Source organism: Chrysemys picta, chromosome 1 (genome assembly GCF_011386835.1).
Source record: "Chrysemys picta bellii isolate R12L10 chromosome 1, ASM1138683v2, whole genome shotgun sequence".
Lineage (NCBI taxonomy): Eukaryota > Metazoa > Chordata > Testudines > Emydidae > Chrysemys > Chrysemys picta.
In genome coordinates this window covers 178925694-178942641 of record NC_088791.1, presented here as the reverse complement: position 1 = coordinate 178942641, position 16948 = coordinate 178925694, and the positions used below count along the sequence as shown (strand labels likewise).

The window sequence follows — 16948 nt, the reverse complement described above, 5'->3', positions numbered from 1 at the left end:
GGTGGAGTTGTGTTTTTTCTTAAAGTGAATATGACTTTTCTTTCTGCTGAACTATAAATGGACATTTAATAATGCAAAGAATAAAACTTTAGTATTAGAATAAAGGCATGTATCGTTAAAGACCCAGGTTTTTACAAGGTATCAATTGCATATAATGCTTGTTGCCACATTTTCACATGCCATTGAGAAATGAATAGTTTTTTTTTTTATAAAAACAAAGTGGGAATTGTCTGCACAGGGTTCAGTTGAATGCTGTTTGTGGCTCCACTTCCTATGGAAAATGCAAGTGCTCCTTTTCTCTAAGCATTAACCATCTACTGCTACTGTACACTACAGCCCCTACACTGAAATGATTCATATGCTCTCTAGCAAGGTTGTTTTGGGGGGGAGGGGGAGCAGTACAACACAAAAAGCCTGACCGGCTGGAGGCAGATGTGCTTAACCATAAATGTTAGGTAACACAAGAGACAGTTATCACTCTTAAGTTAGTCTCATTAACCCCTTTTCCTAATTGCAACTGATGTCCTAAACGAGGAGAATCTGATGGGTTTGGCTCTTCTGTGGTGCTTATTAGCAGCATATGAGCATTTCTCAGATACACGAATGTAGTCACTCACCTTGTAAGATAGGGGAGTATTCTCATTTCACAGATGAGGAAATGAAGACAGAGAGAGAAACTGAGTTTCTCAAACTTACTCATGAAAAGTGTAGTAGAGCAAGCAATAAAACATACAACTTCTAACTCCAGTCCCTTAACCTCAAAGTAAGCTTTTCTCTTTGTCAAAGCCCTCCCTCAGCATTTGGTGACCACCAGAGAGATGCCTGCCCATGGTAAATCCTCTGCTCTTGTTCAGCATAAGGAAGAGGAAGGAAAGCAAAAATATTAAATGTCCTTCACAGAAGACACATTGCAGGGTGTGCTAGGCATAGGGCAATTCCCTATTAGCACAACTGAACTTACCTTGTACCAATGATGGTTGGCTCCCTCGCTAGAGGGGAGAGTGCCAGCTCCAGTATTTTATTGTTCACTTTCCTCAGTCAAGATCTTCTCTGAAATAAATATTAGGGCAGGGGGGTATCTTATTGTTATGAGACTCACACATGATAGTTTTTCTAGTACATTGCCTTCCCCCAGCAATGGACTACCTTTTTCTGTCCTCTGCTCCCTGGGGTCTTGTTAAGCAACATCCCTTACTTGTGATTTATTGCTACAAAAGACAAACTTTTTTTTCAAAATTGTTCAGTCTGTCTTTACTTTAAGGAATGTTAACACTGACCTGCTATTTTCAAGGGAAATAAACCAAGGGAGTGGCTGTACACCTCTACCTATTTTCTTACAGTTAGGGGACAAAGTGGAACATTTATAAGTCCTTAGTTTTAGAAAAGTATGGTACTTGTACATCACTTCCAGACTCCATTATGTATTTCTCACTGCAATATTATCCATCTTATTGTTTGCTCAAACATCTTTGAACATGCTCTTGCAAACTGGCAGCACTTGAGTTTAAAAATAATTCTTTCCACCTGGTTCATTTAAGTATGTAGCTTCTTTAGAAGGAAGATAAATTCTATAGAAACAATTGCCTTGTGTTTATATTAACTTCCCTGAGAAGTTAAGTGCAAGTGTGTGCTGCAGAAGCAGGCAATTATGAACACCTGTATTTAAACAGAAGTGTGTATGTGTTTATTTTTATTTTTTTAAAAGGCACTACCAACACAGGAACTAAAGGCCTCTTCTCTCCCTAGTTTCATTCTGTCATACTCAAGTTTGTAAATACCAGATAGGCCAGATTCTTGTAATTGTCTTAATAGCACTCAGGACTAAATTCAGATGAAGGATTGTGCACCCTCTTGTGCCAGCAGTGAATTGGGCCTACAACTTGTAGAAGCAGCTGGGTTGAATTATGTCAACACAATCAATGATATTTTATATACAAATAGCCTGACTGTTCATATGTAAAACAGAAGGATGGGGCATAACATAGATCTTTTGAAGAAGCTTAATTCTGAGATTATAGCCAGTTAACAATATCACAAAAATTTTAAAAGCAGAATCAGCTCACCTCATACAGAAGGCAAAGGCTTCAGCATGAAGTCTAATCTCTCTGCCAAAATTAATTTTGCTTCACCATAGCTACTCTATCCTAATCAATGGTTTGGTGCAAGCTCTAGGTTATTAGTATATTTTAGGGAACTGTATTATTTACAGCTGGCTATTGTTGTCAGGGACAATATTGTACCTTTGAGCGAATTAAAAGTAGCAGGGAATGCCTGGATCCTTCACTTACCCTTTTTTCTGGGGGAGGCCCAAACTACCACCAAACCCATCAAGCTGATGACTGTGCCAACATGACTAGAATTGCTGTTCTACTGGTGGATCTCCAATGGGAAGTACTGATCACTCTTCTCTGCTATTCCTAGTATGGCTCCTATGTCAGGGTGCCCACCTCAATTTGAGTACCAGGAGGCAGAGTGTTCAGTGCCTACTTGACCTCCTACAACATTTATGCTACAATAATGAAGCTGGGTTGGGGCCCAAAGCCTAATCAGGCCTGAGAGGAAAATCAATGAACTCTATAAAAGTAGTTCCTTGGGCGGTATTATAGACCTTAAGGAGTACAGCTTTGGATAGAGGCTAGTTTGGTGTTGGACTAGGTGAATTCCAATGTGCTCTAGCTCCACCAGTGTATCTCTCAAGAGAATAAGGCATCCAGGAGATGGTACATCATAAGATACAGGTACCCTGCATCCACAGCTTAGATATCTCAAATGTGTGCATAGGTTCTTATGGGGGAAGTTAATGACTTCTCAAAATAGAACTGTATCTGCTCCATGAATGTTTGAATTAGTGCAAAACACCATTTCATTTTTTCTTGTGTATCCTTTAGTATGCATTGTATATTCTCATGGAAACTTTCTTCTTGTCCCTGTATCTTTTCACCCAGTTTAACCACAAACAAGCCAACAAATTAGAACCATAACTTACAGTACTTTATATATAGAAGAATATGCTTTGTTAGCATTCCCATTAAATATGAAAAGAGGGTTCTATTGCCATGACTAGTGCAAGAATAGCTTGTACAAACGTGCTTTAAATATAAAGTGAATATTTCCCAGAGGGATTTTCCTTTTTTAAGAATTCTGTTACAATGTGACTTGAGAATACTCAGTTAGGTAGACAAAAATAAATACTAATCGTTTAACTTGTCATTTATTTTAGGGTTTTCAAAGGACCATTTAAAAAAAGCAACCAAATATACCCCTCAAGAATTTAAAAAATATTCATGTACAGACTCGAGTCAGCATTGAGCCCCCCATGTTCATAAAATGACAATTCTCAAATGAATTTTCACCAGCTCATTATTTATAACAGAGGATACTGGTTAAATCTGCATTATTCTCTAAATACTTTAAAACATACAAACTGATTTAACCAAAACAAGTGCTGAAGGTTCTGGAGTGTTAAGTAGTCTGGCTCACAAGCATTTATGTAGTCTCCAGATCATTTATTAAAGCAAAAGTCACTGTATGCTATGAAAAGTAAGGCTTTACATTTTTTTGTTCTACTGAAAAATGTATATAAAAATATTTTAAAGAAGATTGAAGTGTGCACAATACAGATCATAACAGCAGCAACCATCAGCATTTATCCTACCACATGTAAGAAGTTTGTAGTATTAAAACTACCCAATTCCCCTAAATTGTGTGATCATTTTATAATGTCAAGGATACAATTAACCACACATCCCTGGAGCATTTCCTGCATTTGAGTTCGGAAAAAAACAGCATTCTTGTCTTCACAAAAATAAGTTCATGAGTTATTTGTATCTTGTGTTATCCCAGCCTCAGAAACCATTTTTGAAAAAACTCCTTGCTGAAGTAATAAATTATGTGGGGTATCAAATTCTATAATTCTTCCAGAGCCCAGAACAAGCACTCTGAAATGCAGAAACAAAAAGGTGATGAGGAAAATTGAGCTATTTTTTTTCAACCCTACTTTCTAGCCGTACTGAAGGTGTGGCTTAGGTAGAACTCATTCCTTTACTATGGGAAATCTCTTCGCAATAGATAACGCAGACATTCATGAAGCTACGAACTCCTGCACAAAAGAGGTTTTAGAAAATGAAATTTTGCCTTGTCACCTTAAGTTCTACAGTGCAATCAATTTACTCTGGTAAATTAAATGGACTTGCTAGTAACTTGTGTTTGCAACTGGGATAAAATGGAGTTAAAAATTAAATTCAGTAATAACAGGAGAATCACTGTAGCACAAATATCAGTCTGTTTACTGTCAATAACTACTGCTAATATAAGTATATATGTATTTCATGGTACCATAGATTATATGGGGAGGAGTGGTGAAAGTGTCAAGCCAGATCAGCTTTCATGCCTACCAACTTTGACAATGTCTAAATGAAACCATGTGTTTTTTAAAACAATATTGAAACTTACCTTTCAGAATCCATGATAGTATGCAACCTGTGGGCTATAGTTAATACTGTGCAGTTGTGAAACTCCCTCCGGATGGTGGACTGCACTAGGTTATCGGTTTCCATGTCAACAGAGGCTGTTGCCTCATCTAAGATCAGAATTTTTGTCTTCCGTAGCAAAGCCCGGGCAAGACACACAAGCTGCCTCTGCCCAACACTGTTAAACATATTTGAAAACAGTGTCATTTCAATAACTTTGCAAAAGCATTGCTGTGTTTCCACCCACAATAAATGCTAAATAATTCCATGATCGGGTTATTTTGTAGAGAGAAAGCAATGAGTAGGATAATTTGTTTAAATAGTTAGCAAAACCACATGTTTATAATCTATTTTAGAGGCACATCCCTGGTTCCATTTTCCAGATGGATGCATATTTGCATCCAGTTTCCACGTTAACTTAATACCCACTATTATATTCACGTCCTAGTTTGGACATGGGATACGTTTGAAAGAGACTGATACACAGCAGATGATTATTAAATTATGTATTTTACAGTGGTAGGAGTTGGTTCAGGATGAGAATTTTAAAGACTCTCTTATGCTATCTTTGGAAATGTAATGTCCCTTTTTGAAATTCCATTTTTTTCAGATGCATTGGATGCAGATGCATTCCAATTTATTAACTACCTTTCCATTTCTGCTTTGCTTTTTTAAATTCTGGATTGCCACTCTGCTGCTAAAAGCTTATCAAGCATTTATATAAATTTCTCAGATTTTAGCAGACTGCAACGGCCTGACTCTTACACTCAGAAATTTTCTATCCCATAAAGTGTCACTGTCCCTGGCATATCTTTGAAATAACAATGCACTGTAAAGAGAAACTGAACAGCTACTCCACTACACTGAACAAATAATAGAAGATATAATATAGCGCATATGATGGTGTTCTCTTGGTTATATTTTGTTCCCTTTCTTTTCCTTCTTACTTTATATATTGTTACTTTTTTCTCTGATATCAGTTATTCTGTCTGTGGCGGTCCTTCCCCTGCCTTGGACTATTTGCTCATTTCTCAAACACCTATAATAGATTTTAAGGCCAGAAGAGACCATTAGATCATCTGGTCTGACCTCCTGTGTAAAATTTCACCCAGTTACTATTTAGCTACTGACCACAAATTGCTTTACAAGAGTCATTCTATTTAGAATGATGGAGTCACTTTTGTGATATGGATAAACATTAGAATACTGTCATGTAGAATGTATTGAAGGAAAATCAAGTTAGCACACCAGAAGAGCTCCCTCGCCAGTAGATACTAAAAATTTTATACCTGAGGTTTTCACCACCTTCTGAAATCTCATGAAGGAGTTTCTTCGGGAGTGACTGGACAAAATTCTTTAAGTCACACAACTCCACTGCCTCCCACAGCTCATGATCAGAATATTTTCCAAAGGGATCCAAGTTAGATTGGAGGGTCCCAGAGAACAAGACAGGGTCCTAAGAAATAATATAAAATGCCTAAGCAGTAGCATCACAAAGCGTAAAAAGCAAAACAATGTTTTTCAACAAACTCACAGGAATGTTAAGATTTTAATCAAGGTATTCTAGAAATAATGCATTTTAAAGGCAAACTGTAATATTTGAAATCTGAGTGAAAAGGCAAAACTAGCTATGCTCAAATTATTTAACACCACAAAGCCTAAAAAGGGGGGTGGGGGGGGAAGGAGAAGACAGAGAGAGAGAGAGAGAGAGAGAGAGGTCTATCCTATGTCTTTGGTAAATGAAAATATATATTCAAATATATGTATTAAAAAAAGAAGAATGTGTACATTTAGCAAAGAACATTGTTTGTTTAAAAAAAAATCCACTAGCTTTCTATAAATGTATCCATGGGCCAGTGTTTTTAAAGCACCTAAAGAGGCAGATAGGCAAAAGCCGGTAAGTGCTATTGAAAATCCCAGGAGGTGTCTATCTGCATCTTTAGGCACTTAAACCTTTAAGAATCTGGTTTTGTGCTTTTAGATGACAGGGATTTAATATTAAATTGAAATCACCTACAATAAGGCTACTTTTAATTTTGCAATATGACAAGTATTATTTGATTACATTCAAAGCTCCCGTTTCTTGGGGCATACCCATTAATGAGTAACTTCGGAGTTTTCAATATTAGCCATAATTCCAGTAATAATATCCTGATTTATCTTTCATCTGGTGAATTGGTACAAAATGGAGCCTTTCTTATAGTTACAGTTTCAGCATTTGGGATTTAGAATTTCTTCATAGATATGCAATAACTAATGTTTGAATGAACTAGAAGTGTCTATACTGAAACAGATTTTACCTGTGGAATAATGTTAAGATTGCCACGTAGATCATGTAGTCCAATAGTTGATATATCAATTCCATCTATAATTATTTTGCCTCCGGCTCTCTCTATAATTCTAAACAAGCAATTCGTGAGTGTTGATTTACCAGCTCCTGTTCTTCCTACAATTCCAACCTGGAACAAGATATTAAATTTAAAAGAAAAACTAATTTAATAATGGAGAGTGTAGTAAACTAACACTTCAATTTCTTTTTAGTGACTTTAAACACTGTAGATAGATATGAGTTAGAAAAGAACACTGCCCCTTTGTCCATAGCCCAGTGGTTTAGGCCCCACCTCTGATCTTCCTTAACTCTCTCATACTTTGGTTGGGAATCATCATCAGGATCCTGACTGTCCAGTTTTCTGTGGGGGTAGGAGGGAATTCCCAAAGAAGTGTTTTGTGGTATCCACCCAAAAGCTAACATTCCCATCCGCTGGCACTGCAGCTGCACAGAAATCTAGGGCCAGATTGTGATCCCCTTGCTCACACTAGTGAACTCAGACGAGTAGTTCCTTTGGCTCATGACTTTGTTCATACTGTTTCTGGAGATAAACTAACCTAACTATGGTTGGTGCCCAAACAAGAAATAAAAGGATCTGTGTTAATGCTGCCCTCATTAGAAACATACTCATTTACCATACGTAAAAGACAAAAAAGAAAAATTAATGTCTGGGAAACGGAGAGCAAAAGATTATTACAAAAAAATTGGTTGCATAAGTTTACTGTGAGGCACTCAGCACTTGATAGGATTGGTTTCTAATTGGCATTACTAATCAAGCTATAGCATAACTTGAAACTAAAGTCTGTTGTTTAAAAACCTTGGTACAGATCTTCAGCTTCTGTAAATCAGTGGAGTCCCATTCAAGTCAGTTGAGCTACATCAATTTACACCATATGAGCATCTGTCCCCTTGTATCTAATGTTGCCATTAATAAAACTTAGATTAAAATATACTTTTTCCTTTGCCTGTGCAACCATTTAGAAAATAGTTTCATGAATTCTAATAGCTTATTATTTACATACCCAGTAAGAATTATCCTAATTTGGACTCCTTCAGTTATGCTTTCATACATGAAATCTATTGAATGTAGAAAATTAAGGGGCCAATTAAACTATTTTTGATTATTTCGTATTATGTACAATACCTTCTCTTTACTGTGCGTTTGGAAGGAGACATCCTGTAGGGCCAAACCAAGATCTGTTCTATACCGAGCTTGGTAATTAATGAACTCTATTATCCCTTTATTGGGCCATCCCATCGGGGGCCTTTTAGACATTATCCAGGGGGCCTGAAATTAAATTAACATTGTTTTAGTGCACTGCTTTACATTTTTACAAGCCACTTGGCTTGATGCAAGCCATTTATAATTTTAAAAATACAAGTAAACACATGATGATGACTCACACTCAATCCAATGCACTGAGAAGTCAGACAGCTTCTTGGACATCAGGATTTTTAATTAAAAAATACTTCACCACATGCAGAGGCATCACATAATCCTTCTCAGTAACCAGACTCAGACAAAGATTGCACATATTCATTTAGAGAGCTACCTTAGGTACCTTGATTATTTTACCAACTCACACACCTGAGTTTTGAAAGAGACTCAGGCTTCCAAGGCCCTGGCTGTTAGTAGTTTGTAATACATTCACTATTCTCAGCAAAGTACAGCCTGCACCTTTCTAACAACTTTATTCATGTCTGCAATGCCACTTACTTTGAAAAAGATGCCTAGGACACACTGTTTGGACTATATGAGGAGCGAACCCATGCTAGTTAAGGTCAGGAATCACTTTGGCTTATTTGGCCCACTATGGGAAGTAGCAGTATTTGAGAATGGCAGCCCTGGCTCTTGGAGTCTGGAGCCCAAACCAGTGAAGCCACCATAGAGGAGCTTCGACAGCAGAGAGGAGAGGGACATTCTGTGAAGCCAGCCCTTCTTATACCCCAGCAGGTTTGTTCTCCTCTCATGGAAGCAGAGCGGAACACTCCAACCTAGAGTTGTGATGGGCAACTGTTATTCTAGTTACAGTAATTTATAGAATATCCACTCCTACCTTGCAACTTTTGTATCAGCCTAGTAGCAAAGGTTTTGATGATGGCAAATATCTCAAGCTCTGTAGTGAATGGAACATCCAGGGCCGGCTCTAGGTTTTTTGCTGCCACAAGCAAAAAATTTTTTGGCTGCCCCCCACCCCAGCCCTGGGCTCTCTCTTCCTCCCCACCCGCACCCCCTGCCGCCCCAGCCCTGGGCTCCCCCCCACCAAACGTGACCTCCTCATTCACCACAGCAATCCCCGTTTACACTTGCAGTGGGGATCAAACTGTTTCTCCTATTTTTATTTCACTTGAGTATAAATCTCGCCTCCGCAACTCCATCTTTAGTACTCCAAATGCACATGGAAGGCATAGGGACTAACCCTCAAACCTTGTACCCGGAAAGGGATGGGGATCTAGTAAAGAGGGTTCAGGCAGAGGAGCGGGTGTGCGGGTGCTTGGGGGTTCTACACTGGCAGAGAAGTGGGGTATGATGTACTCGCAGAGGAGGGTGGAGGAGGAGAGGGGGTATCAGGAGGGTTGCGGGAGAAGAGGTGCAGGGGAAGGGGGAAGTGTGGGAGGAGAGGGCTGGGGGAGGGTACAAGGGGAGAGATGCGGGTGAAGGGAGAGTACAAGGGGAAGGAGTGCGGTGAAGGAGCAATGGGGGGAGGTACACGTAAAGAGGCTGCGAGTGGGATTGGGGGTGCAAGGGCTGAGAGGGACAGGTGCTGACAGCTGCTTCCCCAGCCCCGTGCAGGCAGAGCCGAGAGGACGGACACTGACCCCCAGGTGCCTGAGCCGCGGGGGTCCCCCGGTGGGGCAGTATCCCCCACTGCCCCGCTCAGAGCCGGGCTCCGCCTCTCCCCGCCCCTGGCGCTGTGGGGGCCCGGGACAAGCAGCGCGGAGCTGAGGCGGGGGAGGTGCGTGGCGGACTGGGTCCGGGGGCAAGAGAGGGTAGCTCGGGCTGCCCAGCCACTTGCCCTGTCAGTGCGCGAGCCGAGATCTGTGCCCCCTGCCCAGCCCGGTGGCGCCCTGCACAGCCCACTCGGGCGGGGAAACGCCACGCCACCCTGGGGAGACTCAGAGCAGCAGCAGTGGTGGCAGCAGGACCCCTCCTCCCTCCCTGCATCCCGGGGTCCGCTTCTCTCCCTCCCTGGCTCCTCACACATTCCGGGAGTCCCTCTCGCCACTGCAGCCCGGGCTTGGCTCCAGGGGACGATGCTCTGGCTCTCCAGCGGCAGGGCTCTGGTCAGGGCCGGCTCCCGGCTTTTTGCTGCCCCAAGCAAAAAAAAAAAAAAAAAGGGGGGGGGGGGTGGAGTGCCGCCTGCGCGCCCTTGGAAAATGCCACCCCAAGCACATGTTTGGAACGCTGGTGCCTAGAGCCAGCCCTGCCTGTATCGTTGCACCACTGTATATTTCTGAATTGCAATCAAGGGGTGTGATTGCAACTCATGTAGACATACTCAACAAGCTGGATTAGCAGTGAAGCAGTGACAGCATGGCTTCTTCATGGGCTGTACATACCCTCCTGGGTAATTACTCTGGCAGCTAGCCTGCACTGAAGTCCATGCTGCTGTGACTTCACTGGTCCAGTAGCCAAGCTAGCGAGCTAGCTAAACTGTCTCAGGTTCATCTACATGAGCTGTCATCACACTCCGTGATTGTAGTATAGATATATCCACAGACAAATTCAGATAGTAGTTCATGACGAGACTTAGAGATTTAAGATTTATTTTATGTATTTATTTGTTTCTAACTATCATAGCTACCACAAAGTCTGATGTCAAGAAACTTACTGGTCAACATTAAAAATACAAAACTTTTCTGACCATTAGTGTAAAGAAAAAGTCAAATACATTAGTTTGTGAATGCATCACACTTTGAGAATGTATGTATATTATTAATTATAAGATGCCATTTGTATTAGTCATTCAATTTCTTTTCTTTTTATCAGTTAGTCACTAGCTTATACACAAATATGAAATAATATCCAAATACTCAGTTTATATTTAGTCTTCTAAAATGCTCACCTCTTTGTCCATTTTTTCATATTCACAAACTCTTTCAATGGAAACTCCATTAGTTTCAATTTCACATGCTTTACGCACCCAAAAATTCAAAGTTTGAGTTATCTGAAAAAAAAAAATAAAGATATATTCATGAGATGGTCTAGGTCAGGGGTCCCAACATGGTGCCCGCGGGCACCATGGTACCTGCTGGGGCGTCTAAGTGCGCCCGCGTACTGGCCGGCGGAATGCCGCTGAGAAGCAGCGTCATCCAGAAGCATCGCCACCGAAATGCCGCCAATTTTCGGTGGCATTTCGGCGGCGATGCCTCTGGATGACACTGCTTCTCTGAGGCATTTCGGCGGTGACGCCTATTGACATTGCCGCTTGTCGGTGGCATTTCGGCGGATGCTCGTCCGCCGCCACGGTCCTCCGTGGCTTGTCGTCTGTGCCTGCCAGACTAAAAAGGTTGGGGACTACTGGTCTAGGTTTATCTGGTCCTGCCACAGCATAGTGGGCTGGATTTAATGACATCTTGAGGCCCCCTTAACCCTATATTTCTATGATTCACTCCACAGAATGTGTTAAAATTGCTTGGCCTTCATAAACAGCATAATATATTTCAGATATGTATAATAGATAGCAAGAAATAGCATCAAAACACAATGTCAGCTGCTTAGATAGTTCCAGAAGACGCAGAGCACAAGTCAGGAGTTGGTATGCAAAGCTGGCTTTAAGCTTCCACTTTCACTGCATTGATCCCAGTGCTACTCTGAGCACTTCTTCCACCATTTGCTGTGTTAGAAAAACTAGCTCAGGATCAGTGTAGGGTACAGGGCACCCTGGCTATCACCTTTTCCCCAGTAACCAAGCTCCCCTTCTGTGTTACACTGGCAGAAAGAGGAAGTGTAGGTTTATGAGCCTGTGTTGTATGTGTACTGTTGCAGTATTCCCTTTACACTGGGACAATCCTCCCTGAGCCATTTACACAAGTAAATTAACAGCGTGGCAAAAGCAGCTGCAGTGCACCTGGGGATCAGGTCCATAGTGTCTGCCAAATCATTTCTATCCTCAAGCACTGAGAAGCTATTTCTGCAAGTACTCGTGCTACCTAGACCAATATCTGCAAGTTAATGCAGTGGACACTAATTTTATATGTGAATTCTCACAGTTGCCATGTGATGGCTGTGAAATGACATGCTCAGGTACAGCAGTACAAAATTGGTCTATTTTAAACTGTTCTAAGACATTGTACATTATATATCAGAACTAAAAAATATACTTTAACAAAACTGGTTGGTGACAAAATGGGTTAATAAACTAGCCATCCGAGGTTACAATTTTGTCCTGAGGGAGGAATATTTAAAGATGACCCTAAAGGCTTCTGAACAAAAAATAATCAGTTGTACTGAGATCACATATTTAACCAAACGTGTATAAGATTAAAAGGCAAATAAAACAGCTAGTTTGTAATATACCTATCTGAAAAGACCTGAGTTCAGAGCTGTGATCCTCCAATTAAGATGCCTGTGTTTTGGTGTTAAGGCATGCAGGAAATGAAATACCCTTTCTTGTGTTGATGCAATCTGTTGCAGGAAAATCACAAAACACTGAATTCAGGTCTTAGCAGGTATAAAGTCTTGCAGTAGCCAGTATCATCTTCATGGGTATATTGATATAGCTGTCCATGTCACTTTACCCCAAAGAGCATACATTCTAATTTTAGATAACAGGATGAGAGAGAGGGAGAGAGAGAGAGAGAGAGAGAGAGAAAGTACTCAGGAGATAGGACCAAACTATCAAGATATTGTGGATGCGTGGGTTTTTAAAACTCTTTAAATCGTTAGGTTTTATTGTCTCTCTAGCCACTAATCAACACAGTTCTAGCCCTCCTTATTACAAGGGACATGCTTGCCAAATGTGGTCCCAACTATGCTTTTTTTTTTTTTAATAACATAGGGCCATTGGAAATGTTTCCATTAAATACTTCAATACCAATACAAAACTAATTTTTAAACCAACCTCCTCCTTGCAATGATGGCAACCTAAATATTGCAGCTAGTGCCACTAGAAAGCACGCATCTGAAAACATGACTGCAATTGATTAGACTACCTCCCTTCTCCAAACTAGCAAAATACCAAAAGTAAGCCACCCAGTGTAGTAAGTTTGATATTTAAAATTCTGTTTCAATATTCCAATATTTTGTTGTTGCATTTAAACCTATCAATATATGAATTGTTAATAATACATAAACTTTCATAATTAGTGTAAATTCAAAGAAAAACACATAGTAATGAGAGTACATTCTGCTCAGTTACATCCATGAGATTAAAAGTTGCACAGGTGTAACTGTGCAGAATTTGGCCTACGAAATTTTACCCCAGTCATTCTTGCCTTCCATATGAAATATTGTAGAAGCATCAAAACTATACCATCACTTACATTCAGTGCATATGATATGGATAAACCCACTGTAGAGGAATTCACTGTATTTCCAGCCAGCACTGCAAACAAGGCAGCAAAGAAAACCATCAGGTTTCCTAGAAATTCAAGCCTGACAGCCAACCACCTGTAGTCAATGTAGCCAGAAAAAAAATTGACTTATCTACAGAACTTTTATTATGGAACATTGATAATATAGTAAAAATTCAACAATTAGTTCTTATAGCACTTTTCATCAATGTACTTTACAAAGAAAGTAAGTATCATTATCTCAATTTTACAGATGGGAAAACTGAGGCACAGAGAGGATAAGTGACTTGCCCAAGATTACCCAACAGGCCAGTGGCAGAGCTGGAACAGTCCAGTGCTCTGTCAGCTAGGCCAGACTTCTCCCCAATCCATATATATAGACACCAACTCCACAAATAAGACTGAATCTAGCTTTGAGTTCTATAAGAACTTTTATGTTGGGGCAGAATAAAATTCTAACGCCCCTGAAGTCAAAACTCCCATTGACTTCAATGGGGCCAGGATTTTATTCTTATTGTTTCAATGATGATATGCGAAAAACTATGACACTTTCTTTACTAAAATTCTATACCTTAAAAAACACACCCCACGTTAACATCTGGAAATGAACAGATGGAGGATCTAACCCCATTTCCCTGCTAAAGTATAAACCCTCATCACTTCATCAACCCATCTGACTTACACTTTCAACATTCTGAAGAACATATTATCATTCTAACAAATACAGCCGATATACTTGAAGCAACAAGAGATTCTCTTTTTTAAAAATTCAGCTTTTAACAAATTATCTTTTTAAAGTGAGAAACACGGAAGTGCTCATGAAATATGCACTTTCCAATTGCATCTCTTTATAAAATCATGTAGGGAAAAATTAGACAGTTTATAATTCTCCCCTTCCAGCAGCTGTTAGTAGACTTCATTGTTGTAGAATATTCTCATCGCAGAGCAAGCATATCTATCTCCTATAAATTAATTGGATTCCTGCACACAGAGGACGACATACCCCATTGCCTAGATACAAACCACAAAGCCAGTACTAAGAGTGCTGAATAGTACTTACACACATTTTAGGATTGTTTTAATCTCTTAAGGAGCCTGCTCCCATCAAAGCTTATTATTTTAGCCACTGATTTCAACAGGAGCAGGATTTGACCCACTCTGCATAACTTCTGTAAATTCTAGATTGTTAATACAGTACCTGTTTGAGATAACATTGTTGTAGAAGCAAACCAAGTTCTCATTCACCACATCTTTGTTTTGTCTAATGAATCTTTCTTGGTGTCCAAATGCTCGGATTGTAGACAGTCCTAAGAGAGTTTCACTGAAGTGGGAGATCACAGGAGAGTGTGATGCTCCAGCTAATCGTCGGATTTGTCGTGAACTAGCTATGTAGTATCGCTAAGGAAACAACAGATACAAAAGAGGCAGATTCTAAGTTACTATAAAGGCTGGAAAAAGATTAGAAAACAAGTTTCACACAGCTTTGAAACTTCAAGTACAACTTGTGGCTTATTTGCATATCATAATCAAAAAAGGCCAAACAATTTTAGCAGAGAACTTTTCAAAAATTTCTCTTAATTCAGGGGGGTGGATAATGTCTGTGTCTTAATGTAATAACCAGGCATGTAAACTACTAGGAGGGCTAGCAGTAAGAGGAGTGTCATTTCCAAAATTGCCATCACTCCTGTTGTAACATACACCCATTAAGGAGATGAACTAAACTTTATATTGGAATTTCCTGACTTATGTTCAAATGAGGATCCACCTTAATTTTCATCAGTATAATTATGTATATTCTCAAATCTTGATCAAAGGTTGATAGCCTCTCTGCTTCCTCATTTATATCTATTAGCATAGCGTACATTATGAACATGTCTGACATCAACAGAGCCTGGAACAGAGATAGGGAAGCCGATGTTTCAAAGGACAGTTTTTCTGACACATTAAAATGACAGTTGAAATTTAGTTAAGGGATTTCTCTAAGTTCCTGTTCCTCAGTGCTATAAGTCATATCTGTGCTATATATTATCTTGAAGCAAGCTAGGCCCTACAAATATCTGCACGTGTTGTTCCAGGGTAGCACACACTCTACTTCAGTTTTTGCTTTGACTCTCTGTTTTCCCATATCACATGCCCATTTTTTTGTCATACAATTTTATTGGTTTTCTTAGGAGGACTACAATATAATATCTTGTAAGAGAAAAATAGATGAGCAGGAAAAAATAGAAGTCACTGACAAAGACAGGCATTACTGTAGGAAACATTCAAAATGTATTTTACTACTCTGGCTACTTGTGAGAAGCCTGAGTAGTCAGCTTTAGGAGTCAGCTTTAAAAAGTGTGTGTGTGGGCTGGGGGGCGGAGAATTGGTGTGGCAGAATACTAAAATATAAGTTTCTTAGGTTTCTACTTTGGCTTTTCAGGCAAGATTTACAATTTACACCCAATTGTTTTAGACAATGCTTAATAATGATTTTGTTTCAGTCTCTTTCTCTCTCACACACGCACACACACACACACACACGGAAAATACATATCTCTTGTTGTAAAAGTTTAAAAAACTTACTTGGATAATAAAATACAGGTATCCAAGGGGAATAACTACCAGTATGAAGAGAGGTGAAGCAGACATGATTACTAGAATGGTTCCAATAACATCTAGTGTACAGTTTAACCAGGTCCGTAAGTAGTAATGGAAGCGTAGATCAATGATAAACATGTCCTGTGATATTACACACAAAAATTAGTTTTAATGTCTCCTTACTAAAACTGTAGACATTTCTCAAGAAACTGTCCTTAGACTCTGAACTCAAACAACCAAAATCCTTTTACTGCAGCAAAAATTGTTGGGGGAAAAGTGTTGGTGACATACTGATATACAACGGATTAATTTAACATATTGTAGTCTGTCGAATACTACAAATAGATATAATTACTCATATTTCCCATCTGAACTTTGCTCAGTAGACGTTGTTAGAGGCTTGTTGCTAAAATATCAGACTGTTCCATAGTTGGTGAGTATGCTCTGTAGCTTAATGTGCCAAACTGAACTGCCACAGACAAATTCATAGTGGCAGCTAAATACTCCCCTCTCAAAATACTATTAGGCAAGAGAAGGCATATGAGACTGGGAACCAGAGACCATGAATTCAACTCTCAACTTTTCTACTCACTCCTGTTATTTCTGTTCCTTTTTTGCTTTATTTGTTTTATTTGCTTAGGAATCTGCTTTGTTCTGCCTGTTATCTCTTATATTCACTTAAAATCTACCTTCTGTAGTTAATAAACTTATTTCTCATTTATAATATAACCCAGTTTATGCAATTTATAATTGGGGGGGGGGATAAGAGGCCATGCATACCTTTCTCCACATTGAGGGAGGTGGCGGATTTCAAAAGATACTTTTGGGTCTGTACTCCAAGGGAGGTGGACACCTGAGTGCTGGGGCAAGTCCCTTAAGCTGAGCCTTCCAAGAACTGATCTCAGTGTTTCATTCTGCAGTTGGGTGTGGCCCTGCCTGTGTGTGCGCTGGAGGAGACTTAATAGCCTGGCTCAGCAAGAAAGGTAAAAGGGGTGCCCAAGCTGGCATAACAGGTGGACTCAGTAGTATCTTAGCACATCAAATGCCATCCTAA

General features: G+C 39.8%; 1 protein-coding gene across 5 annotated transcripts in view; it reads right to left on the bottom strand.

Moving 5' to 3' along the window:
- Positions 1–3194: 3194 nt before the first annotated feature.
- The window catches only part of LOC101945737 (multidrug resistance-associated protein 1-like), a 52859-nt gene continuing 39105 nt past the window's right edge, over positions 3195–16948 (bottom strand). For all 5 annotated transcript variants that reach the window (XM_065575765.1, XM_065575777.1, XM_065575771.1 and 2 more), the window contains 9 exons: positions 15880–16035; positions 14513–14712; positions 13285–13411; positions 10866–10967; positions 7943–8086; positions 6770–6928; positions 5759–5925; positions 4453–4647; positions 3195–3938 (listed from right to left, as the gene is read on the bottom strand). In XM_065575765.1, the coding sequence (XP_065431837.1) occupies positions 3812–3938; positions 4453–4647; positions 5759–5925; positions 6770–6928; positions 7943–8086; positions 10866–10967; positions 13285–13411; positions 14513–14712; positions 15880–16035 (1377 nt within the window). In that variant the 3' untranslated portion in view covers positions 3195–3811. The remainder of the gene's footprint in view (positions 3939–4452; positions 4648–5758; positions 5926–6769; positions 6929–7942; positions 8087–10865; positions 10968–13284; positions 13412–14512; positions 14713–15879; positions 16036–16948) is intronic.